The 27,563-nt window shown below is 41.0% G+C and overlaps 1 protein-coding gene across 2 annotated transcripts in view; it reads right to left on the bottom strand.

Annotated features, from left to right (window-relative positions):
* LOC139748641 (midasin) overlaps positions 1–27,563 on the bottom strand; it is a 355,039-nt gene that overhangs the window by 89,862 nt on the left and 237,614 nt on the right. For both annotated transcript variants that reach the window (XM_071661871.1, XM_071661870.1), the window contains 5 exons: positions 24,488–24,728; positions 24,215–24,316; positions 16,864–16,992; positions 12,922–13,072; positions 9,324–9,448 (listed from right to left, as the gene is read on the bottom strand). In XM_071661871.1, the coding sequence (XP_071517972.1) occupies positions 9,324–9,448; positions 12,922–13,072; positions 16,864–16,992; positions 24,215–24,316; positions 24,488–24,728 (748 nt within the window). The remainder of the gene's footprint in view (positions 1–9,323; positions 9,449–12,921; positions 13,073–16,863; positions 16,993–24,214; positions 24,317–24,487; positions 24,729–27,563) is intronic.

Here is a 27,563-nt window from a genome sequence, read left to right as displayed (position 1 = left end):
AGCAGTGAAAAGTTTTTATCGAGGATGTAAGGCATGTGTACGTGTAGGAAGAGAGGAAAGTGATTGGTTCTCAGTGAATGTAGGTTTGCGGCAGGGGTGTGTGATGTCTCCATGGTTGTTTAATTTGTTTATGGATGGGGTTGTTAGGGAGGTAAATGCAAGAGTTTTGGAAAGAGGGGCAAGTATGAAGTCTGTTGGGGATGAGAGAGCTTGGGAAGTGAGTCAGTTGTTGTTCGCTGATGATACAGCGCTGGTGGCTGATTCATGTGAAAAACTGCAGAAGCTGGTGACTGAGTTTGGTAAAGTGTGTGAAAGAAGAAAGTTAAGAGTAAATGCGAATAAGAGCAAGGTTATTAGGTACAATAGGGTTGAGGGTCAAGTCAATTGGGAGGTAAGTTTGAATGGAGAAAAACTGGAGGAAGTAAAGTGTTTTAGATATCTGGGAGTGGATCTGGCAGTGGATGGAACCATGGAAGCGGAAGTGGATCATAGGGTGGGGGAGGGGGCAAAAATTCTGGGAGCCTTGAAGAATGTGTGGAAGTCGAGAACATTATCTCGGAAAGCAAAAATGGGTATGTTTGAAGGAATAGTGGTTCCAACAATGTTGTATGGTTGCGAGGCGTGGGCTATGGATAGAGTTGTGCGCAGGAGGATGGATGTGCTGGAAATGAGATGTTTGAGGACAATATGTGGTGTGAGGTGGTTTGATCGAGTAAGTAACGTAAGGGTAAGAGAGATGTGTGGAAATAAAAAGAGTGTGGTTGAGAGAGCAGAAGAGGGTGTTTTGAAATGGTTCGGGCACATGGAGAGAATGAGTGAGGAAAGATTGACCAAGAGAATATATGTGTCGGAGGTGGAGGGAACGAGGAGAAGAGGGAGACCAAATTGGAGGTGGAAAGATGGAGTGAAAAAGATTTTGTGTGATCGGGGCCTGAACATGCAGAAGGGTGAAAGGAGGGCAAGGAATAGAGTGAATTGGAGCGATGTGGTATACCGGGGTTGACGTGCTGTCAGTGGATTGAATCAAGGCATGTGAAGCGTCTGGGGAAAACCATGGAAAGCTGTGTAGGTATGTATATTTGCGTGTGTGGACGTATGTATATACATGTGTATGGGGGGGGGGGTTGGGCCATTTCTTTCGTCTGTTTCCTTGCGCTACCTCGCAAACGCGGGAGACAGCGACAAAGTATAAAAAAAAAAAAAAAAAAAAAAAGTTTGTTGAGTATTCCTGGTAAATTATATGGGAGGGTATTGATTGAGAGAGTGAAGGCATGTACAGAGCATCAGATTGGGGAAGAGCAGTGTGGTTTCAGAAGCGGTAGAGGATATGTGGATCAGGTGTTTGCTTTGAAGAATGTATGTGAGAAATACTTAGAAAAGCAAATGGATTTGTGTGTAGCATTTATGGATCTGGAGAAGGCATATGATAGACTTGATAGAGATGCTCTGTGGAAGGTATTAAGAATATTTGGTGTGGGAGGCAAGTTGTTAGGAGTAGTGAAAAGTTTTTTTTGAGGATGTAAGGCATGTGTACGTGTAGGAAGAGAGGAAAGTGATTGGTTCTCAGTGAATGTAGGTTTGCGGCAGGGGTGTGTGATGTCTCCATGATTGTTTAATTTGTTTATGGTTGGGGTTGTTAGGGAGGTGAATGCAAGAGTTTTGGAAAGAGGGGCAAGTATGCAGTCTGTTGTGGATGAGAGAGCTTGGGAAGTGAGTCAGTTGTTGTTCGCTGATGATACAGCGCTGGTGGCTGATTCATGTGAGAAACTGCAGAAGCTGGTGACTAAGTTTGGTAAAGTGCGTGAAAGAAGAAAGCTAAGAGTGAATGTGAATAAGAGCAAGGTTATTAGGTACAGTAGGGTTGAGGGTCAAGTCAATTGGGAGGTAAGTTTGAATTGAGAAAAACTGGAGGAAGTAAAGTGTTTTAGATATCTGGGAGTGTATCTGGCAGCGGATGGAACCATGGAAGCGGAAGTGAATCATAGGGTGGGGGAGGGGGCGAAAATTCTGGGAGCATTGAAGAATGTTTGGAAGTCGAGAACATTATCTCGGAAAGCAAAAATGGGTATGTTTGAAGGAATAGTGGTTCCAACAATGTTGTATGGTTGCGAGGCATGGGCTATGGATAGAGTTGTGCACAGGAGGGTGGATGTGCTGGAAATGAGATGTTTGAGGACAATGTGTAGTGTGAGGTGGTTTGATTGAGTAAGTAATGTAAGGGTAAGAGAGATCTGTGGAAATAAAAAGAGTGTGGTTGAGAGAGCAGAAGAGGGTGTTTTGAAATGGTTTGGTCACATGAAGAGAATGAGTGAGGAAAGATTGACCAAGAGGATATATGTGTCAGAGGTGGAGGGAACGAGGAGAAGTGGGAGACCAAATTGGAGGTGGAAAGATGGAGTGAAAAAGATTTTGAGTGATCGGGGCCTGAACATGCAGGAGGGTGAAAGGCGTGCAAGGAATAGAGTGAATTGGAATGATGTGGTATACCGGGGTCGACGTGCTGTCAATGGATTGTACCAGGGCATGTGAAGCCCTGCAGTTTCTGCAGTTTCTCACATGAATCAGCCACCAGCGCTGTATCATCAACGAACAACAACTGACTCACTTCCCAAGCTCTCTCATCCCCAACAGACTTCATACTTGCCCCTCTTTCCAAAACTCTTGCATTCACCTCCCTAACAACCCCATCCATAAACATTTTAAACAACCATGGAGACATCACACACCCCTGCCACAAACCTACATTCACTGAGAACCAATCACTTTCCTCTCTTCCTACACGTACACATGCCTTACATCCTCGATAAAAACTTTTCACTGCTTCTAACAACTTGCCTCCCACACCATATATTCTTAATACCTTCCACAGAGCATCTCTATCAACTCTATCATATGCCTTCTCCAGATCCATAAATGCTACATACAAATCCATTTGCTTTTCTAAGTATTTCTCACATACATTCTTCAAAGCAAACACCTGATCCACACATCCTCTACCACTTCTGAAACCACACTGCTCTTCCCCAATCTGATGCTCTGTACATGCCTTCACCCTCTCAATCAATATCCTCCCATATAATTTACCAGGAATACTCAACAAACTTATACCTCTGTAATTTGAGCACTCACTCTTATCCCCTTTGCCTTTGTACAATGGCACTATGCACGCATTCCGCCAATCCTCAGGCACCTCACCATGAGTCATACATACATTAAATAACCTTACCAACCAGTCAACAATACAGTCACCCCCCTTTTTAATAAATTCCACTGCAATACCATCCAAACCTGCTGCCTTGCCGGCTTTCATCTTCCGCAAAGCTTTTACTACCTCTTCTCTGTTTACCAAATCATCTTCCCTAACCCTCTCACTTTGCACACCACCTCGACCAAAACACCCTATATCTGCCACTCTATCATCAAACACATTCAACAAACCTTCAAAATACTCACTCCATCTCCTTCTCACATCACCACTACTTGTTATCACCTCCCCATTTGCGCCCTTCACTGAAGTTCCCATTTGCTCCCTTGTCTTACGCACTTTATTTACCTCCTTCCAGAACATCTTTTTATTCTCCCTAAAATTTAATGATACTCTCTCACCCCAACTCTCATTTGCCCTTTTTTTCACCTCTTGCACCTTTCTCTTGACCTCCTGTCTCTTTCTTTTATACATCTCCCACTCAATTTCATTTTTTCCCTGCAAAAATCGTCCAAATGCCTCTCTCTTCTCTTTCACCAATACTCTTACTTCTTCATCCCACCACTCACTACCCTTTCTAATCAACCCACCTCCCACTCTTCTCATGGCACAAGCATCTTTTGCGCAATCCATCACTGATTCCCTAAATACATCCCATTCCTCCCCCACTCCCCTTACTTCCATTGTTCTCACCTTTTTCCATTCTGTACTCAGTCTCTCCTGGTACTTCCTCACAAAAGTCTCCTTCCCATTATATTTATATATCTATTTTGCTTTGTTGCTGTCTCCCGCATTAGCGAGGTAGCACAAGGAAACAGACGAAAAAATGGCCCAACCCAGCCACATAAACATGTATATACATACAAGTTCACATACGCAAATATACATACCTATACATCTCAACGTATACATATATATACACACACAGACATATACATATACACACATGTATATAATTCATACTGTCTGCCTTTATTCATTCCCATTGCCACCCCACCACACATGAAATAACAACCCCCTCCACCCTCATGTGTGTGAGGTAGCGCTAGGCAAAGACAACAAAGGCTACATTCGTTCACATGCAGTCCCTAGCTGTCATGTAATAATGCACCGAAACCACAGCTCCCTTTCCACATCCAGGCCGCACACAACTTTCCATGGTTTACCCCAGACACTTCACATGCCCTGGTTCAATCCATTAACAGCACGTTGACCCTGGTATACCACATCATTGCAATTCACTCTATTCCTTGCACGCCTTTCACCCTCCTGCATGTTCAGGCCCCAATCACTCAAAACTTTTTCACTACATCTTTCCACCTCCAATTTGGTCTCCCACTTCTCGTTCCCTCCACCTCCGACACATATATCCTCTTGGTCAATCTTTCCTCACTCACTCTTTCCATGTGACCAAACCATTTGAAAACACCCTCTTCTGCTCTCTCAACCACACTCTTTTTATTACCACACATCTCTCTTACCCTTACATTACTTACTCGATCAAACCACTCACACCACATATTGTCCCAAAACATCTCATTTCCAACACATCCACCCTCCTGCGCACAACTCTATCCATAGCCCACGCCTCGCAACCATATAACATTGTTGGAACCACTATTCCTTCAAACATACCCATTTTTGCTTTCCGAGATAATGTTCTCGACTTCCACACATTTTTTAATGCTACCAGAACTTTTGCCCCCTCCCCAACCCTATGATTCACTTCCACTTCCATGGTTCCATCCACTGCCAAATCCATTCCCAGATATCTAAAACACTTTACTTCCTCCAGTTTTTCTCCATTCAAACTTACCTCCCAATTGACTTGTCCCTCAACCCTACCGTACCTAATAACCTTGTTCTTTCACATTTACTCTCAGCTTTCTTCTTTCACACACTTTACCAAACTCAGTCACCAGCTTCTGCAGTTTCTCACATGAATCAGCCACCAGCACTGTATCATCAGCAAACAACAACTGACTCACTTCCCAAGCTCTCTCATCCACAATACACTGCATACTTGCCCCTCTTTCCAAAACTCTTGCATTCACCTTCCTACCATCCCCATCCATAAACAAATTAAACAATCATGGAGACATCACACTTCCCTGGCGCAAACCTACATTCACTGAGACCCAATCACTTTCCTCTCTTCCTCCATGTACACATGCCTTACATCCTTGATAAAAGCTTTTCACTGCTTCTAACAACTTGCCTCCCACACCATATATTCTTAATACCTTCCACAGAGCATCTCTATCAACTCTTGCCTTCTCCAGATCCATAAATGCTACATACAAATACATTTCCTTTTCTAAGTATTTCTCACATACATTCTTCAAAGCAAACACTTGATCCAAACATCCTCTACCACTTCTGAAACCACACTGCTCTTCCCCAGTCTGATGCTCTGTACATGACTTCACTCTCTCAATCAATACCCTCCCATATAATTTACCAGGAATACTCAACAAACTTATACCTCTGCAATTTGAGCACTCACTTTTATCTCCTTTGCCTTTGTACAATGGCACTAGGCAAGCATTCCGCCAATCCTCAGGCACCTCACCATGAGTCATACATACATTAAATAACCTCACCAACCAGTCAATAATACAGTCACCCCCTTTTTTAATAAATTCCACTGCAATACCATCCAAACCTGCTGCCTTGCCGGCTTTCATCTTCCGCAAAGCTTTTACGACCTCTTCTCTGTTTACCAAATCATTCTCCCTAACCCTCTCACTTTGCACACCACCTCAACCAAAACACCCTATATCTGCCACTCTATCATCACACACATTCAACATACTCACTCCATCTCCTTCTCACATCACCATTACTTGTTATCACCTCCCCATTAGTCCCCTTCACTGAAGTTCCCATTTGTTCCCTTGTCTTACGCACTTTATTTACCTCCTTCCAAAACATTTTTTATTCTCCCTAAAATTTAATGATACTCTCTCACGCCAACTCTCATTTGCCCTCTTTTTCACCTCTTGCACCTTTCTCTTGACCTCCTGCCTCTTTCTTTTATACACCTCCTGCTCATTTCCATTATTTCCCTGGAAAAATCATCCAAATGCCTCTTTCTTCTCTTTCACTAATAATCTTACTTACTCATCCCACCACTCACTACCCTTCTAATCTGCCCACCTCCCACGCTTCTCATGCCACAAGCATCTTCTGCGCAAGCCATCACTGCTTCCCTAAATACATCCCATTCCTTCCCCACTCCCCTTACCTCCTTTGTTCTCACCTTTTTCCATTCTGTACTCAGTCTCTCTAGGTACTTCCTCACACAAGTCTCCTTCCCAAGCTCACTTACTCTCACCACTCTCTTCATCCCAACATTCTCTCTTCTTTTCTGAAAACCTATACAAATCTTCACCTTCGCCTCCACAAGATAATGATCAGACATCCCTCCAGCTGCACCTTTCAACCATTTAAATCCAAAAGTCTCTCTTTCGCACACCTATCAATTAACACATAATCCAATAATGCTCTCTGGCCATCTCTCCTATTTACATACGTACACTTATGTATATCTCTCTTTTTAAACCAGGTATTCCCAATCAACAGTCCTTTTTCAGCACATAAATCTACAAGCTCTTCACCATTTCCATTTCCAACACTGAACACCCCATGTACACCAATTATTCCCTCAACTGCCACATCACTCACCTTTGCATTCAAATCACCAATCTCTATAACCCGGTCTCGTGCATCTACGAAACGTGAGGAATGCATGGGAAGTATTCTTTCTCCCCTATCTCCCCTATACCCCTAGGATTCAATGTGTCTTGCAATACATGAACTACTATCATAGTCTCCAATCCATTAAACAGGATGAAAATACTGACTACATGTAGGACCTTAGTGTCTTTTGTTACTCCTATCATCATATCTCAAACTCTCTATCAACAACAATATAGTTTAAATTTGCAATCATTTTCCTCTTCTTACATCTTGCTTACAATCTTACTCACCAAAGTTTTTGAACCAATACTAGATGCACTTCTTAAGTCCACTTTTATCAAAGAATCTTCTGCAGTTAGGAATACTGTTTAACTATGAATGTTTTCTGAAATTCTTTCAGTCATTCAACACTATACCAGTCAGCAAAACACATCATAGCCTTCCATTGTTCCACTGTTAACTTTACCCAGTTCATTCATTTCAGTTAATTCAGGGGCCAGCTTTATTATCCTTACAAATGCCATTCACTGATTATAGCTTTTCTCTCACATCATAGTCTTTATTCATGCTACAAAGACTGGTAAATTATATGGGAGGGTATTGATTGAAAGGGTGAAGGCATGTACAGAGCATCAGATTGGGGAAGAGCAGTGTGGTTTCAGAAGTGGTAGAGGATGTGTGGATCAGGTGTTTGCTTTGAAGAATGTATGTGAGAAATACTTAGAAAAGCAAATGGATTTGTATGTAGCATTTATGGATCTGGAGAAGGCATATGATAGAGTTGATAGAGATGCTCTGTGGAAGGTATTAAGAATATATGGTGTGGGAGGCAAGTTGTTAGAAGCAGTGAAAAGTTTTTATCGAGGATGTAAGGCATGTGTACGTGTAGGAAGAGAGGAAAGTGATTGGTTCTCAGTGAATGTAGGTTTGCGGCAGGGGTGTGTGATGTCTCCATGGTTGTTTAATTTGTTTATGGATGGGGTTGTTAGGGAGGTAAATGCAAGAGTCTTGGAAAGAGGGGCAAGTATGAAGTCTGTTGGGGATGAGAGAGCTTGGGAAGTGAGTCAGTTGTTGTTCGCTGATGATACAGCGCTGGTGGCGGATTCATGTGAGAAACTGCAGAAGCTGGTGACTGAGTTTGGTAAAGTGTGTGGAAGAAGAAAGTTAAGAGTAAATGTGAATAAGAGCAAGGTTATTAGGTACAGTAGGGTTGAGGGTCAAGTCAATTGGGAGGTGAGTTTGAATGGTGAAAAACTGGAGGAAGTGAAGTGTTTTAGATATCTGGGAGTGGATCTGTCAGCGGATGGAACCATGGAAGCGGAAGTGGATCATAGGGTGGGGGAGGGGGCGAAAATTTTGGGAGCCTTGAAAAATGTGTGGAAGTCGAGAACATTATCCCGGAAAGCAAAAATGGGTATGTTTGAAGGAATAGTAGTTCCAACAATGTTGTATGGTTGCGAGGCGTGGGCTATGGATAGAGTTGTGCGCAGGAGGATGGATGTGCTGGAAATGAGATGTTTGAGGACAATGTGTGGTGTGAGGTGGTTTGATCGAGTAAGTAACGTAAGGGTAAGAGAGATGTGTGGAAATAAAAAGAGCGTGGTTGAGAGAGCAGAAGAGGGTGTTTTAAAATGGTTTGGGCACATGGAGAGAATGAGTGAGGAAAGATTGACCAAGAGGATATATGTGTCGGAGGTGGAGGGAACGAGGAGAAGAGGGAGACCAAATTGGAGGTGGAAAGATGGAGTGAAAAAGATTTTGTGTGATTGGGGCCTGAACATGCAGGAGGGTGAAAGGAGGGCAAGGAATAGAGTGAATTGGAGCGATGTGGTATACAGGGGTTGACGTGCTGTCAGTGGATTGAATCAAGGCATGTGAAGCGTCCGGGGTAAACCATGGAAAGCTGTGTAGGTATGTATATTTGTGTGTGTGGACGTGTGTATGTACATGTGTATGGGGGGGGTTGGGGAATTTCTTTCGTCTGTTTCCTTGCGCTACCTCGCAAACGCGGGAGACAGCGACAAAGTATATAAAAAAAAAAAAAAAAAAAAAGACTTTCCCTGTTCACTCAAATGTAATTCTTCTATACTCAATAAAAGACATACTACATAATGACTACTCTCCTTTTCCAAAACTTTGTCAATTTACGTTATTAAAATATCATTCTCAATTTCACAGCCTTCTTAACTATCATCTTAAGGAAGAAGATCTGATTCACATTATCACATCCTTCACAACCTTCATCTCTTGACTACAATAATGTGAGTTTTCTAATCTTATCATTCTTACTGATCTACCTACCTATCTATACTGCATTGTCTATCTCCCCACCCAAACAAAGGATCATTAAGAAAATTTTCATTAAAAATCATTTCTCAAGCATATGAATAGGAAGTCTTCTTACATGTAAACTAACCTTATTGCAAGAGATCCTGGTGTCTGTCATTACTTCAGCAGGGATCAGTGAGCCTAAAAGTACTAGTGTGAGGTCGCACTGATGGTGGAAGTGTGCAATCTCTTCACATGTCGTCCTAGTTTTCTCTACAAGAGACCACAAACAGAGATAAGAACGGTGAAGATATCAGGGACTGTGTAGAGGTGGATTAAACATAGTAGTTACAGGAATCTGGGTAACGAACAGACACTGCAATCACTGTTCAAATATTATTTATAGGATGGCCAAGGGGGAGGAAAAACTGAATGAATCTACAGCAGACAGCCTGAATAAAAAACAATAAATGCTGTCAAAAGTAGAGAACCCACATACTTTTTTTATATTCATATATCTTTATATCAATGGGTATGTTTGAAGGAATAGTGGTTCCAACAATGTTCTATGGTTGCGAGGCGTGGGCTATGGATAGAGTTGTGCGCAGGAGGATGGATGTGCTGGAAATGAGATGTTTGAGGACAATGTGTGGTGTGAGGTGGTTTGATCGAGTAAGTAACGTAAGGGTAAGAGAGATGTGTGGAAATAAAAAGAGCGTGGTTGAGAGAGCAGAAGAGGGTGTTTTGAAGTGGTTTGGGCACATGGAGAGAATGAGTGAGGAAAGATTGACCAAGAGGATATATGTGTCGGAGGTGGAGGGAACGAGGAGAAGAGGGAGACCAAATTGGAGGTGGAAAGATGGAGTGAAAAGGATTTTGTGTGATCGGGGCCTGAACATGCAGGAGGGTGAAAGGAGGGCAAGGAATAGAGTGAATTGGAGCGATGTGGTATACAGGGGTTGACGTGCTGTCAGTGGATTGAATCAGGGCATGTGAAGCGTCCGGGGTAAACCATGGAAAGCTGTGTAGGTATGTATATTTGCGTGTGTGGACGTGTGTATGTACATGTGTATGGGGGGGGTTGGGCCATTTCTTTCGTCTGTTTCCTTGCGCTACCTCGCAAACGCGGGAGACAGCGACGAGGTATAAAAAAAAAAAAAAAAAAAAAAATCTTTATATCATGCAAATACCCTTCAACACAAGGAAATCACAAATTAATATATGACTTTATCCAAGGTATTAGTTTTGAGATAAAATCATAATGTACTGGGATAATAACACCTGTAAAAAACATCATAAAAATCATCTGACATTTCACAAGTACTCAAAACCTCATTATCCCTATGAGTCCAACAGCTTCACAAATAACATAGCTTCATTACCTCTATGACGGCATAAAATGCCAATAATCTAACCAGCTGGTACTACTATCATTCTTAATAAAGTCCCTAAGCAGTACCCACATCCTCAGTATTAGCCTTTAATTTTCACTACCACAGGATTTAACTTGTAAATGAATTCAATGCCTTAACATCTTTGGTACTCGCATTTTTTTACTGCCATACAATACAGTTAGCATGCCATTGGTCATATGTGTACTCATGAGGCACAAGCTATGGCATTACCTCTTTCTTGCTCGGCATTGTAGATGCCAGTGATATGGCACTTAGTGACTTCTCCATGCTATGTAATTAGATTCCTGCATGGCATCATCCTTTGTAATCAAGAGAGTATATCTAGGATGTATCAAGATATGCCAGTCAGTTCTGCTGCTGGATCAATCCATAATAAGTGCATCAATCAACATGAACCAATCAATTCTGCATCTATATCCAGTAAGAAAGTCTTACCCTCAGCTACCCATAGCCAAGTTACAAGAGCAGTTATTGTAACATATGCCAAACAAGAGTCAGTGTTTTTCTTTGAAGGTTACTATGTACATATTGCTGATGCTAAGAAAAGTTTATAATTGATTTCGCTGCTGAACTGTGACTGCACTTATGCACTAACATCATTTTAATAAAGCTCAGAGTTATAATCAGTTTTATATAATGCAGCTTCTGACTACCAACTTTCACACTCACATCTGTCAAGACTTTATCAGACATTCTACCTGCTGCCACTCTCAGCATGCTCACATCCAAAAGTCTCTCTTTTTGATGCCTGTCATCCAGCAGATGCCAATCAATGCCTGATGATCCTACATCCCCAGTAACCTACCTAAACATACAGATGCATCTTTTCTTCAGACACATTCAGTACCCATGATGTGATAAATATCTCCCAATTTTCATTTACACCAAGACCTCATGCCCTATAGAGATACCTTCAACTGCCACATCATCCAACCAGGCATTCAGATCCCCTAGAACTAAGATTACATCCTTTAAATCAAAACTGCCAAAGCACCCACTCAGCTCCTCCTAAAATGCATTCCTTTCTTTTCAACTCTTCACATTTCGTGAGGCACAAGCACTAATAAACATCCACCTCTCATAGTTCACTTTCAGCCTAACCCATGTCAGTCTTTAATTCACTTCCTTAAACTCTTTAACAGTCTCACAACTCATTCCAAATAAAAAATGACAACCCTTCATTTGCTCGTCCTCTCACTGATCCTGTACATTACTCCATGAAAATTCCCAAATAAATGTAACCCCTTACACATCAACTTTGTCGTGCTCAGAGCCATACCATCTAGGTTTGTCCCATTATATACTGTGCCTGTGTCCCCCTCTTTTCATCCAGATTACAACTGTGCACACTCAGATATCCTAGTAGGAGCTTTCAAGGAAAATCCCCTGCTCAGTTTTCTCCTCTCTTCATTTTGGAAAGTGATAATTCAAAGGCAGGGTTTCCAGCCTCCAGTTCCAACCCATTAGGTAATCAGAAAATACAAAAGTAATACTCTTTCTCCCTTATCCTTAAGGATTACTCCTGCCTGGGTAGATAGGCGTGGATCATCTTTACCTAGTGAGCAGGAGGGCCAAGCCATATGTACCCAACACTCAAAAGCACCAAGGGGTCTGGCTAAGGAGCTAGACTGCAGTATGAAGTTTATATATGTACCCCACAACCTTTACAAATAAAGGATCCTGGTGTTACCAAGGATGTCTTTTCCAAAGGCTCCAGTACCCAAAATCTATGCTACTTTCAGAAGCATGAAAACATGGAATCCAATGAAACGAGAATTTCTTTGATGAGATTGTGTTCCCAGTGATAAAGGCTCACTAAAGATGAATTTTCACCTGTGATGTAACCTGAAGCAGGCACAGTGAAGTATGTTGTGAACTCATAATTCATGATGGATACAATCCATCGATTGTACCCATGAAAGCATGACCATGGCCAAAATTAATACTGAATCACAGAGGAGTCCAATGAGATAGTCTAACTACCTTAAAATTAAGCTGTGTAGTGAATGACAACTGACCGAATACTTGTGTGCACGAAGAGCCAGTACATATGGTAAAGAGAGACTTACAATCAAAGACAGTGGGGTTTACTAGTACTGCTGCATACTGTATCTCACTTCTTCTCTTAACCTTAAGGAGGAAAGAAGCCCAGAAAATTGATCCTGTGGACTTTTAGGGTAATACTGAAAGTAACTAGTTACCATGGAATGAAAAATATACATATAAAATCCCATCCTCCAAGAAAGTAACTGATAATAATCCAATCAACTCACATCATTATCCTTCCTCTGAGTACACACTCAACCTTATAAATGCAAAATGTACACCTACTGTCATTGTGGGCAGAAAGAAGGTTGTCCCAGGCCAGGAGAATCTTCCTAGCATGGATCTCCTCTCCATCTAAGAGTGCTTCTCTAACAGCTGTCCAAGCTATACAACCAGCATCATTCACAGCTTCACCCAGTAAACGCCCATAGTCCACCTACATATAGATAAAAAAAATCACCATGAACCCCATATCATATGGCAGCCATAAATTTTCATTTCTTAAAGTACTTAGTTCATCACCTTACCATGATTCATGAACTAGTCTGGTGTTATCTGGGACCTTTCTAAAGGCTCCTGCAGCCCAAGGCCACACTACTTCCAGTAGCAGGGAAATGTAGACTCCTTTGGAGTAAGAAGTTCTTTGACAAGACTGTTTTCTCAATGATACAGCCTCACTGAAGGTTAGGTTAAGTTAGGTTAGTCCAATGAGGAGAAGCACAGAAGCTGAAGTCTTACTTCATACTCATAAGACTGAATAACTTAATCTGCAATAAGTGCATAGTCAATTATCTTTTGTTATGTATTGTCCTTGATTGCCGTTTCCCATGTTAGTAAGGCAGCACCAGGAAACAGCCAAAGAAAGATCCATCCACCGTCTCGCCTTTCTCTATATCCCAGCACCACCTCAACCCACAAGAAACAGCATCACAACCCCCTGTGACACTGAGGTAGTGCCAGGAAACAATGGAGAAAGACTACATCCACTCATATCCATTCTCTAGCTGTCATGTGTAATACACCAAAACCACAGCTCCCAATCCACATCCAAGCCCTACAGGCCTTTTCATAGTTTACCCCAGACATTTCATATGCTCTGGTTCAGTCCACTGATGGCATGTCGACCCCAGTACACCAAATCACTCTAATTCACTCAATTCTGTGAACGCCATTCACCCTCAGACTTGTTCAGACCCCAATCACTCAAAATATTTTTCACTCCATCCTTCCACCTCCAATTCGGTCTCCTTGTTCCCTCCACCTCTGACACATATAATCCTCTTTGTCATCCTTTCCTCGCTCACTCTCTCCTTATGTCCAAAACATTTCAACACACCTTCTTCTGCTTTCTCTTATACACATGTACATATTCATACTCGCTAGACTTCATCCATTCCTGTTGCTACCCTCTGCTTCAGTGAGGTAGCACCAGGAAAACAGACAAAAAAGCCACATTCATTCATACTCAGTCTCTAGCTGTCATGTATAATGCACTGATACCACAGCTCCCTATAAACACCCAGGCCCTGCAGACCTTTCCATGGTTTACCCCAGATGCCTCACATGCCCTAGTTCAGTCCCAGTTGAACCCGATATACCACATCCTTCCAATTCACTCTATTCCTTGCACGCCTCTAACCCTCCAGTATGCTCAGGCCCTGATTGCTCAAAATCTTTTACACACCATCCTTCCATCTCCAATCTGGTCTCCCGCTTCTTCTTGTTCCCTCCACTGCTGACACATATATCCTCTTTATCAACCTTTCCTCACTCATTCTCTCCATATGTCCAAACCATTTCAACACACCCTTCTCCTCCCTCAACCACACTCTTTCTATTTCCACACATCTCTCTTACCCTTTCATTACTTACATGATCAAATCACATTTCATTTTGAACACATCCACCCTCATCCATACAACCCTATCTATAGCTCATGCCTCACAACCAAATAATATTGTTGGAACTGCTATTCCTTCAAACATATCCATTTTTGCTCTCCAAGATAACATTCTCTCTTTCCACACATTCTTCATCGCTCCCAGAACCTTCGCCCCCTCCCCCACTCTATGACTCACTTCTGCTTCCATGGTTCCATTCGCTGCTATGTCCCCTCCCAGATATCTAAAACACTTCACATCCCCGAATTTTCTCCATTCAGACTTACAGTGCAACTAACTTTTTTCCTCAACCCTGCTGAACCTAATAACCTTGATCTTATTGACAGCAAATACATTTCACATCTAGATTATGGTCCAAACCCTTCTTTGCAGAATACTGCATACACTACCTCTGCTGTTGCTTTAAATCTATGCTATATTAGCTTCTTACAAGAAAATATCTATAATCATTTTAAAATAAAAAGGAAAAAAGTAGTGATTAAGCTGACCAAAACAAAGTCTAATGTGCTACCATAATGTGGAGTCTGATACCTGTGTTGTCTCTCAACATACACAAAAGCACTTACGATTTGTCACAGAAAATCTATGAATACTGACATCTCTAATGATCAGAAACGTAGCTGAAAACCCTGGAGGTTAATGTCAAAGGTTTAAACAGTTCCAGAAAGCAAAAGTTGGGAGTCACTTGGCACTACCTCAACACTGCTGTAACATCATGGACTTGGAGAGGATGCTGCATGGTCAAAGAATCCTGTGAATGTGCAAATTCCCACCTCATAGGTTTTAAAATAGTTAAGGTGGTGAGCCCTCATCGATACACCTCATTTTGAGAAGTAAAATAATGCTTCAACTTCTACCTAGCATGTGGTCTTTTAGATGCTAGCGGGGTTCTAACTTTAAGTAAGAAATACAAGGAACAAATCAGTTACGGCCACTACTGGTTCAATGATATAAGTGTCAGAAAATGCTACAAGGACTTAGAAAACTTTTATCATTTTCATATGTGCAGCCTAGATCCATTAAGTATCACCTTGCTGTGCCTAGGGGGTAGGCAAAAAAAAATCTTGTGAAGAACAAGAAATATAATTTTCAAGGTTTCCTTGAGAGGCTTGTATTTCTACTTCATAGTGACAAGCAAGGGGCAAGAGGATGCAAATTCAATCTATCTCTGAAAGAAATAGGTTTGTATCAGAACTAAAGAGACTGACCATCTCTGGAGAGGATCTTTTTTTAAAGGTTAGCACCAAATTTCTTGCCAATGAATGCTAAATTATCAGTACAGCATATCTATATATGGAAAGGAAAGATATTTCCTGTCTACTCTGTAACTCTTATTCTATCTTGGAAATCTCACATACACAAATACAATAACCTGCCTTTGTGAAACTGAAAGTGCTGTTCGGATATCAAATATTCTTCTCTTCTAAAAAGTTGCTCCAATCACATATAAGATTCATTTGTCATTGTATGAAGTACTACTCATACATATGGGAAGGTTTCAGCTCTATCAATCCATTTGACAAGGTTGTATCCAAAGTAATCTGACTCATCATCTTTCCCAATTTGATCTCAAAAACTGACTCACTTTTTTATGTTACAGTTTAGTTCTCCTTCCATCTTCAAAAATAAATTACTCTATTTTTATTCTTAAAGACTGGCTGCATGTGTTCCCTCACAAATAGCTAAACCACTGAATCCTCAGCAAGCTACTTCATCACATGATTAATGTGTGGTCACTGGCAACCTAAGAATTGTGATGTTTTTTTCTTTCCCTTCACTGTAAAGTTTTGGAAACCTTAACCTTCTCATGCTTTTCCTAGCAGCTACAATCTGCATCCTTTAAAAAAGGCAGAATTTCTACTTCCTCCAAAACTCTTCAATTATTTCTTTTTCTCTTCTCTCCTTATTTCTATATCTTTTTAACCATGTTTTAGGCTAAACCTCAATAAATTCTTCTGTCCATGACTGGAACTTTCAATACATAAAAAAAGATCAAAGTTTTAAATACACTGGAGGATGTTAACCTTCCATGGTTTTGAACACATATTAACTACCAAGGGTAATTCAATTCATGGTGACATGATCACCAATATAAATCTACATGGTTGTCACAGTTATGCAATTAGCATTACTTCATATTTCAAAAGATCTTAGATTATTTTCTAGCCCACCATCTGTGGATCACCTTAGGTAATTCAATAATATGTACAGCGGACAATACACTACATAAAAACATGACTTTATAAAACAAGAATCATTTTATGACCTACGACATATATTGTAAAAGAATGAAAGAGTGGATGTACTACTTCCTAAAGAATACAACCTGCTGAAAGCCGCCAAGAAGTTCTGTAACATCCATATCAGAGTTAACAGTGAAAGTATGAAGGCGACGTCCAGTCAACCTGGCCAACAGCTTAATCACAGATGTCTTGCCAACACCCGACTCACCAACCTGCACACAAAAGAATAAAGTGTTACAAGTACACAAACATTATATATGGACAAACTACACTGAAATAGCTTGACAGTGCTTTGCAGCAAATATACAATTGCTGTGACAAAACTGTACCATACTACCTTTAACACTGATTTTCACATATAAAACCATATCACTTAGAACATGAAGGTCTATAATATTTTCATACTTGATTGTCACTTCCCATGTTGGAACTGAAATCACAACTCCCTATCCACAACCAAGATCCATGGTCCTTTCCATGGTTTACCCAGAAAGCTTCACATGTCCTGGTTCAGTCCATCAACAGCACATCAATTCCCTCTATCCCATGCACCCCTTTTGCCATCCTGCATGCTCATGCCCCAGTCACTCAAAACCTTTTTCACTTCATCCTTCCATCTCCAAGTTGGTCTTCCCCTTCTCCTTCTCCCCTCTACCTCTGACACATATTTCATATTGCTAACCTTTCCTCGCTCACTAGTGGTCTTCATATTGCCAACCTTTCCTCACTCACTGTCTTCATATTGCCAACCTTTCCTCACTCACTAGTGGTCTTCATATTGCCAACCTTTCCTCACTCACTGTCTTCATATTGCCAACCTTTCCTCACTCACTAGTGGTCTTCATATTGCCAACCTTTCCTCGCTCACTAGTGGTCTTCATATTGCCAACCTTTCCTCACTCACTGTCTTCATATTGCCAACCTTTCCTCACTCACTAGTGGTCTTCATATTGCCAACCTTCCCTCACACACTAGTGGTCTTCATATTGCCAACCTTTCCTCACTCACTAGTGGTCTTCATATTGCCAAACTTTCCTCACTCACTAGTGGTCTTCATATTGCTAACCTTTCCTCACTCACTAGTGGTCTTCATATTGCCAACCTTTCCTCACTCACTGTCTTCATATTGCCAACCTTTCCTCACTCACTGTCTTCATATTGCCAACCTTTCCTCACTCACTAGTGGTCTTCATATTGCCAACCTTTCCTCACTCACTAGTGGTCTTCATATTGCCAACCTTTCCTCACTCACTAGTGGTCTTCATATTGCTAACCTTTCCTCACTCACTAGTGGTCTTCATATTGCCAACCTTTCCTCACTCACTGTCTTCATATTGCCAACCTTTCCTCACTCACTGTCTTCATATTGCCAACCTTTCCTCACACACTAGTGGTCTTCATATTGCCAACCTTTCCTCACACACTAGTGGTCTTCATATTGCTAACCTTTCCTCACTCACTAGTGGTCTTCATATTGCCAACCTTTCCTCACACACTAGTGGTCTTCATATTGCCAACCTTTCCTCGCTCACTAGTGGTCTTCATATTGCCAACCTTTCCTCACACACTAGTGGTCTTCATATTGCTAACCTTTCCTCACTCACTGTCTTCATATTGCCAACCTTTCCTCACTCACTAGTGGTCTTCATATTGCCAACCTTTCCTCACTCACTAGTGGTCTTCATATTGCCAACCTTTCCTCACTCACTAGTGGTCTTCATATTGCCAACCTTTCCTCACACACTAGTGGTCTTCATATTGCTAACCTTTCCTCACTCACTGTCTTCATATTGCCAACCTTTCCTCGCTCACTAGTGGTCTTCATATTGCCAACCTTTCCTCACTCACTAGTGGTCTTCATATTGCCAACCTTTCCTCACTCACTAGTGGTCTTCATATGTCCAAACCATTTCAGCATAACCTCTTCAGCTCTCTAAAACACACTCTTCTTATCATCATACCTCTATCTTACACTTTATTACTTACTCAAGCAAACCATCTCACACAACATATTGTCCTCAAATATTTCATTTCTGACAATTACACTTTCCTCCATACATCCTCATCTATAGCCCAAGCCTCTTGTCCAAACATCATTGGGACTACTATACCTTCAAACTTACCCATTTTTGCCCTCCCTGAGAATGACCTTGCTTTCCATACATTCTTTAATGCTCCTAAAACCTTCACATCCTCACCTACCCTAAGATTAAATTCCACTTCCATGGTTTCATTTGTTGCCATGTCCACTCACAGGTATCTCAACCACTTCACTTTCTCCAAATTTTCTCCATTCAAACTCACACACTAAATTCTGCCACTAGTAGCTATTTGTAGTTACCTATTTCTACAATATGGGGAGGGAGTTTTATACTTGTGGGGCCCCATCTCTTGAATACTTTCTATCACACAACTTCTTATAATTCAACATTTTGTCTGCATTATTCATGTCTTCAGTCATTTCATACAATTCAACCATCACTGTCATAAGTTAAAGTACCTTCTTACATCTTTTTAATAAGTTTCTTGCTTAAATTCATGTCATGCTCTCAATTTGTTCAAGCCCTGCAACTTTCAAAGAACTTTTCAGTGTCCACACCATTAATTTGTTTTAAAGACTTAACAGGTTATGATCAGGTCACCCCCATTCTTTTCTCTTCCAAGCAGGCAAAATAAAAGCATCTAGGCTTTCCCTATAACTCAGCTCACTTAATTCTGGGACAACCTTTGTTGCTCTCTTTTGGACTTTTTCTTATAGCTCTTTGTGTTTTTTAGGTGAGGTGATCAAACATATAGGCAAGTTCTTGTTTCAAACTTGTGTGATGTGAAAAGCTGGTTGAATAATACAGGTAAACCATCGATTTTCCGGCACTCTTGGTTCTAAAGCCTTGTTGGATTAAACATTTTGCCAGACCAACCGTGGTAACGTAATAATAATTCATCAACACACCTCTAACCAACTAATTATACATCTCCCATGTGTCTAAAATATACCATGGACTTCTAGAAATTTGAATTAAACAAATAGTAAATGTTTGAGCACCCTAAGATGGTAAGTCTGTCCTTAGATTCTTTGAATCCAGTGGCGTATCTAGGGTATGGCAGGTGCCCTGGGCGCCACTTGAAGAGGGGTGCCAGTGGCGTAATGGTATCCTGGATCCAGACAATGATTCAGATCTTAAATATTTAGATTTCTTGACCGTGAAAACATATCTTTGGCATTTGGAATCACATTGATTGATTATTAGTTCGATAGTTATTCACAAAAATTGCTATTTCTGTAATGGCCTCCTGGATCCAGACAATGATTTGGATCACAACGGTAAAAACATAATCTCCTTGGTGGAGGTAATCAAAATAAAAAATATTGGTGTCATGTGTTTGGACGGGTGCAGTTTCCCTTAGTTACACCCATGTTTGAATCCTGTGGGGTCTTCTTCGTCTTCCGTTGTTAGTGTTTTCCTATGTGTGCATTGTCAGAAGAATGCAGTTTTGTATGCATTATACACCTGTTCAGGACTGAGGTGATTGTCAGCTATGAGTCTCACAAATTCATTCACATACTAGGCAAATCCTTCATGGTTTGCAGACTGCTATTCTCCGCACACTTTATTCATGGAAATTCCATAATGCTTCTTGAATCTTGGAATCCATGCTTCACTACAGTAATGCTCATGTTGTAATTTAAGTTCTTTATGTAACAAGTTAGCCTGGTCCATTATCATGCTACCTGACAAGTCCACTCCATCACTCCGACGCTGTCGAAACCATTCCATCATCACTCGATCGTGTTTAGTACTCTTAAAATCTTTCATGGTTTTTCTAATCGTCATTTGCTTCTTGGAATCGCTGTCTGCACAGAATTTCAATATTTTCTCCCTTTGCTTCTTTATATCATAAACAGTTGATGAACCAATACTGTAGATGCCACACAGCTTATGCAACGAAACACCACGGTCCATTTTTTTCAACAGTTCTACTTTATCGTGGATCAATATGGACTGGTATTTACATCTGACACCATGACTGACACTCTCATGTGTCTTAAAAGCCATAGCTAGGGTTAAATTTAAGCAAAATAAGCTAAGAATTTCACAGAATTGTGGTATCACCACCAATGACTGCAGTGTAAAGAATGTAAACAAGCGCGCCCTACACACAACCCCAACTGTGGCTGCCCAGTAAGTTAGTCTGGTGGCTGCAGTAATTTCAAGTTCCCTCATGTAATTTAGTCCAGACTAAATGAGGTGCCGAACCATCAGTTGCAGGAAATTCGGTGGTGTACCTGTACCATATCCTTATATTTGAAAGCTTATTCATCTATACTTATCATACTTTGTTGCTGTCTCCCGCATTAGTGAGGTAGCGTAAGGGAACAGACGAAAGAATGGCCCAACCCACCCACATACACATGTATATACATGCATGTCCACACACGCACATATAAATACCTATACATTTCAACGTATACCTATATATACATACACAGACATAACATATACATATCTACCAGAAGACAATCTATCTCCTAACTATTCTCCTAATGTGGGACTCCAGCAACAGGTTAGACACAATGTAAACCCAAGTACTCCTCACACACAGACTCCTGAAGCTTATTTCCAAAAATATAACGATCACTTGAGCTGAATATACCTATTTTGCCTATTTTTATAGATTTTCACACCATCTTTCAAATAAGATACCAAAATTAGGTTCTTCATAAAAAAGAAAATATTCTGCTCCTTTCCATGAAGCAGATTACTTAATGTTAAAATCTAATAATTCCTATTTCTTAATTTATCATACTTTGTCACTGTCTCCCGCCTTAGCGAGGTAGCGCAAGGAAACAGATAAAGGAATGGCCCAACCAACCCACATATACATGTATATACATACATGCCCACACATGCACACACAGACATATACATATATACACATGTACATATTCATACTTGCTGCCTTTATTCGTTCCCATCGCCACCCCGCCACACATGAAATAGCATCCCCCCCACGAGGTAGTGCTAGAAAAAGACAAAAGGCCACATTCGTTCACATTCAGTCTCTAGTTGCCATGTGTAATGTACCAACACAACAATTCGCTTTCCACATCCAGGCCCCACTAAACTTTCCATGGTTTACTTCGGATGCTTCACATGCCCTGGTTCAGTCCACTGACAGCACTTCGACCCTGGTATACCACATTGTTCCAATGCACTCTATTCCTATTTCATCATTTTCATGGGTACTGGATATGTATGTATAATAGGTACAAAAAGTGAGAATATAAACTGGCAAGGCACTCCATCCTCTGTGGCTTGGACCATACTGACTGAATCAACTGATTCTCCTTCAAACACTGCTGGACAAATTGCACTTTTGATGCCTAAAGTGAATTCTTCTTTAAAACTTAACAATCAAGTTAATAGTTTGGTAGCAATGTGTTTTCACAAGTGGGGCAGTAATGTTTTTGCAAAATGAGAGAAAAATCAGTTAACTATGAAAATTATTTTGTTTCTCAACAATCAAAGACTTCTAAGCATTTCTCAACAATCAAAAACTTCTAAGCACCAAGTTGCTGCTGCTTACAAAGCTAGTCAAGTGTAAGATGTCATCATGGTTTTTAATTTGTTTATGAATGGGAACGTGAGGGAGATAAAAGCATGAGTCTTAGAGAGAAGGGCAAGTATGCAGTCTGTGGGAGGGATAAGAGGCCCTGGAGACTGAGTAAGTTATTGTGTGCTGGTGATACAGCACTGGCGGCAGATCTGAGTGAGAAACTGCTTAAGGTGGTGACTGATTTTGGAATAGCGTGTGAGAGGAGAAAGTTGAGAGTGATGTGAATAAAAGCAAGGTTACTAGGTTCAGTGGGGTTGAGGGCTAAGTTAGCTGCAATGTGAATTAGAATGTATAAAAATTAGAGGAAGTGAAGTATTTTACGTATCCAGAAGTGGACATGGCAGTAAATGGAACCATGAAAGCTGATATAAGACATACAGTGGAGGAGGGTGTCAAGGTCCTGGGAGTGCTAAAGAATGCCTGGAAAGAGAGTACACTTTCTGGAAGGGCAAAAATGGGTATGTTTGATGGAATAATTGTCCCTACAATATCACATGGATGCAAGGGATGGGTTATAGATAAGGCTGAGCAGAAGAGGTTGGATGTGTTGGAAATGAAATATCTGAAGACAATCTGAGGTGTGAGATGGTTTGATCAAGTATGTAACGAAAGGGTAAAAGAAAGGTGTAGTAATGAAAGGAGTTTGGTTGAGAAAGCAAAGAAGGGTGTGCTGAAATAGTTTGGTCATTTGGAGAGAAAGAGAGAGGAAAGGTTGACAAAGAGTTTATATGAGGCAGACATGAAGAAAACAAGGAAAATGGGGACACCAAAATGGAGATGAAAGGAAGGAGTGAAAATGCTTTTGAGTGACTGGGGCCTGACGTTGAAGGGGGTGAAAGGCACACATGGAATACAGTGAATTACAAAAATGTGATATACTGGGGTCGATGTGCTGTCAGTGGACTGAACCTGGCACCATGAAAAGCTTTGTGGGGGCCTGGTTGTGTATACGGAACTGTAGTTTCATGCATTACACATGACAGTTATTGAATGGATGTGGGCATACGTGGCTTTTCTTCATCTGTTCCTGAAGCTACCTCACTAATGTGGGACTTGGCAATCAAGTACAAAAAATATTACATCTAAATCATATCATATCTTAGGGTCTCAGCTGGTAAGCAAAATGTACAGGACACAGAAAACCCATAAAATGGTCATCTCTCATACCAAAGTAATGTTGACATACAATGTAACAAAATCATATTAGGAAGTAATGATGTGCAAGTAAATAGACACTAGATCATCCATGGGGATGACTGATGGCTGAAGACTTCCTTGAGGGTGGAGGTGCATGAGTGAAGGAAACATGACTACAGGCCCTTTAGCCCAAGATTCTCTCTCATTCCTAAGATGGTGAGGCCTGCATTCATTACTTATAACTTTGGGAGACTCCTTCCCACAAACCAGTGTATTAGAATCTTTCTCAGTCTCTATAACTGCGCCTTTCCACCTTCAACTGCACTCTCCTTCAGCACATCCACTTTCCTCCTCAATTCCCTGTTCCCATCCTTCAATAATCTACTTTCCTCTCCAAGAATGCTTAAAACTATACATCCATTGGCAATCAATATCAAACATCCATTCAATGAAGTATCTGAGACTACATAAGAACAAGCATTACATACTAATCCATTATGTAAAAAGGCTCAGAAACAAAGACATACAATGAGAATAAGGAAAGGTAAAAGAGGAAAATAAAAATTTGAAAGCACTATGATCATACTTTGAATCAAAGTGGAAACACAACACATTTCATATACACATGATAAAGAAGCTATAAAAATAAAATAATCTGTAAGTAAAGATTTCTGTTCATACCATTAATGCCATCCAGTTCATATTGACACAACTAATGAGACTTTCCAATGCAGGAAGCTGCTGATGCATCAAATAGAGGTCACCACTGCTGTCTTCATCACTCTGAAAATCATTGAAATGGTAAGCAAAAGGACAGTGATTTTCGTAAGTCACTAAAGATAAAATATACACCAATTATCATTTCAAAACAACAAAAATACTCCTTGGGTAGTTTCCAAATCTAATAACATGACAAATAATTTATTGTATTCATAACTTAAAGTTTATACATACATAATCACTATCCACTCTCTTCTCTATTGAAGAATGGCCAACATGTACTGTTGTCTTGGTAATATGGAATCTACCAAAGCTCTGATAGCAGGGAAACTCCTCTCCAAATATGGAGTCATATACACGAAACACATTTCTTTTGTCTTCCGAGGTCCGCATGCGATCAGCATAAATCAGTCCAACATATTCTCCTGGGTTGTATGACTCTTTAGCTTGATGCTTGATCATAACATCACACCATCTGTCAAGGAAATATGCAAATATGGTTAAAAGCACAATGTTTTATGTACACAGAATGTATACTTTTTTTTTTTTTTTTTGCTTTGTCGCTGTCTCCCGCGTTTGCGAGGTAGCACAAGGAAACAGACGAAAGAAATGGCCCAACCCACCCCCATACACATGTATATACATACGTCCACACACGCAAATATACATACCTACACAGCTTTCCATGGTTTACCCCAGACGCTTCACATGCCCTGATTCAATCCACTGACAGCACGTCAACCCCGGTATACCACATCGCTCCAATTCACTCTATTCCTTGCCCTCCTTTCACCCTCCTGCATGTTCAGGCCCCGATCACACAAAATCTTTTTCACTCCATCTTTCCACCTCCAATTTGGTCTCCCTCTTCTCCTCGTTCCCTCCACCTCCGACACATATATCCTCTTGGTCAACCTTTCCTCACTCATTCTCTCCATGTGCCCAAACCATTTCAAAACACCCTCTTCTGCTCTCTCAACCACGCTCTTTTTATTTCCACACATCTCTCTTACCCTTACGTTACTTACTCGATCAAACCACCTCACACCACACATTGTCCTCAAACATCTCATTTCCAGCACATCCATCCTCCTGCGCACCACTCTATCCATAGCCCATGCCTCGCAACCTTACAACATTGTTGGAACCACTATTCCTTCAAACATACCCATTTTTGCTTTCCGAGATAATGTTCTCGACTTCCACACATTCTTCAAGGCTCCCAGAATTTTCGCCCCCTCCCCTACCCTATGATCCACTTCCGCTTCCATGGTTCCATCCGCTGCCAGATCCACTCCCAGATATCTAAAACACTTTACTTCCTCCAGTTTTTCTCCATTCAAACTCACCTCCCAATTGACTTGACCCTCAACCCTACTGTACCTAATAACCTTGCTCTTATTCACATTTACTCTTAACTTTCTTCTTTCACACACTTTACCAAACTCAGTCACCAGCTTCTGCAGTTTCTCACATGAATCAGCCACCAGCGCTGTATCATCAGCGAACAACAACTGACTCACTTCCCAAGCTCTCTCATCCCTAACAGACTTCATACTTGCCCCTCTTTCCAAAACTCTTGCATTCACCTCCCTAACAACCCCATCCATAAACAAATTAAACAACCATGGAGACATCACACACCCCTACCGCAAACCTACATTCACTGAGAACCAATCACTTTCCTCTCTTCCTACACGTACACATGCCTTACATCCTCGATAAAAACTTTTCACTGCTTCTAACAACTTGCCTCCCACACCATATATTCTTAATACCTTCCACAGAGCATCTCTATCAACTCTATCATATGCCTTCTCCAGATCCATAAATGCTACATACAAATCCATTTGCTTTTCTAAGTATTTCTCACATACATTCTTCAAAGCAAACACCTGATCCACACATCCTCTACCACTTCTGAAACCACACTGCTCTTCCCCAATCTGATGCTCTGTACATGCCTTCACCCTCTCAATCAATACCCTCCCATATAATTTACCAGGAATACTCAACAAACTTATACCTCAGTAATTTGAGCACTCACTCTTATCCCCTTTGCCTTTGTACAATGGCACTATGCACGCATTCCGCCAATCCTCAGGCACCTCACCATGAGTCATACATACATTAAATAACCTTACCAACCAGTCAACAATACAGTCACCCCCTTTTTTAATAAATTCCACTGCAATACCATCCGAACCTGCTGCCTTGCCGGCTTTCATCTTCCGCAAAGCTTTTACTACCTCTTCTCTGTTTACCAAATCATTTTCCCTAACCCTCTCACTTTGCACACCACCTCGACCAAAACACCCTATATCTGCCACTCTATCATCAAACACATTCAACACACCTTCAAAATACTCACTCCATCTCCTTCTCACATCACCACTACTTGTTATCACCTCCCCATTTGCGCCCTTCACTGAAGTTCCCATTTGCTCCCTTGTCTTAAGCGAGATATACATAAGTATACTTATGTAAGTAGGAGAGATGGCCAGAGAGCGTTATTGGATTACGTGTTAATTGACAGGCGCGCGAAAGAGAGACTTTTGGATGTTAATGTGCTGAGAGGTGCAACTGGAGGGATGTCTGATCATTATCTTGTGGAGGCTAAGGTGAAGATTTGTATGGGTTTTCAGAAAAGAAGAGTGAATGTTGGGGTGAAGAGGGTGGTGAGAGTAAGTGAGCTTGGGAAGGAGACTTGTGTGAGGAAGTACCAGGAGAGACTGAGTACAGAATGGAAAAAGGTGAGAACAATGGAAGTATGGGGAGTGGGGGAGGAATGGGATGTATTTAGGGAATCAGTGATGGATTGCACAGAAGATGCTTGTGGCATGAGAAGAGTGGCAGATGGGTTGCTTAGAAAGGGTAGTGAGTGGTGGGATGAAGAAGTAAGAGTATTAGTGAAAGAGAAGAGAGAGGCATTTGGATGATTTTTGCAGGGAAAAAATGCAATTGAGTGGGAGATGTATAAAAGAAAGAGACAGGAGGTCAAGAGAAAGGTGCAAGAGGTGAAAAAAAGGGCAAATGAGAGTTGGGGTGAGAGAGTATCATTAAATTTTAGGGAGAATAAAAAGATGTTCTGGAAGGAGGTAAATAAAGTGCGTAAGAATGTATACACGTTCCTTTATTAAATATTCAAGTGCACATACTTAAATATGTGTGAAGGAGAAACTTGAGAGTAAATATGAATAAATTAGGTTAGGCAGTGAACAGAGACAGGTTATTTGGAGTATGAGTTTGAATGGAGAGAACTTGATGGAAATGGAGTGTTTTCAATACCTGGGAGTGGATATGGAAGTAA

The sequence above is a fragment of the Panulirus ornatus genome, chromosome 5, assembly GCF_036320965.1.
Source record: "Panulirus ornatus isolate Po-2019 chromosome 5, ASM3632096v1, whole genome shotgun sequence".
Classification (NCBI taxonomy): Eukaryota; Metazoa; Arthropoda; class Malacostraca; order Decapoda; family Palinuridae; genus Panulirus; species Panulirus ornatus.
The sequence above is the reverse complement of the archived record's forward strand: the minus strand, read 5'-3'. Positions and strand labels throughout refer to the sequence as shown.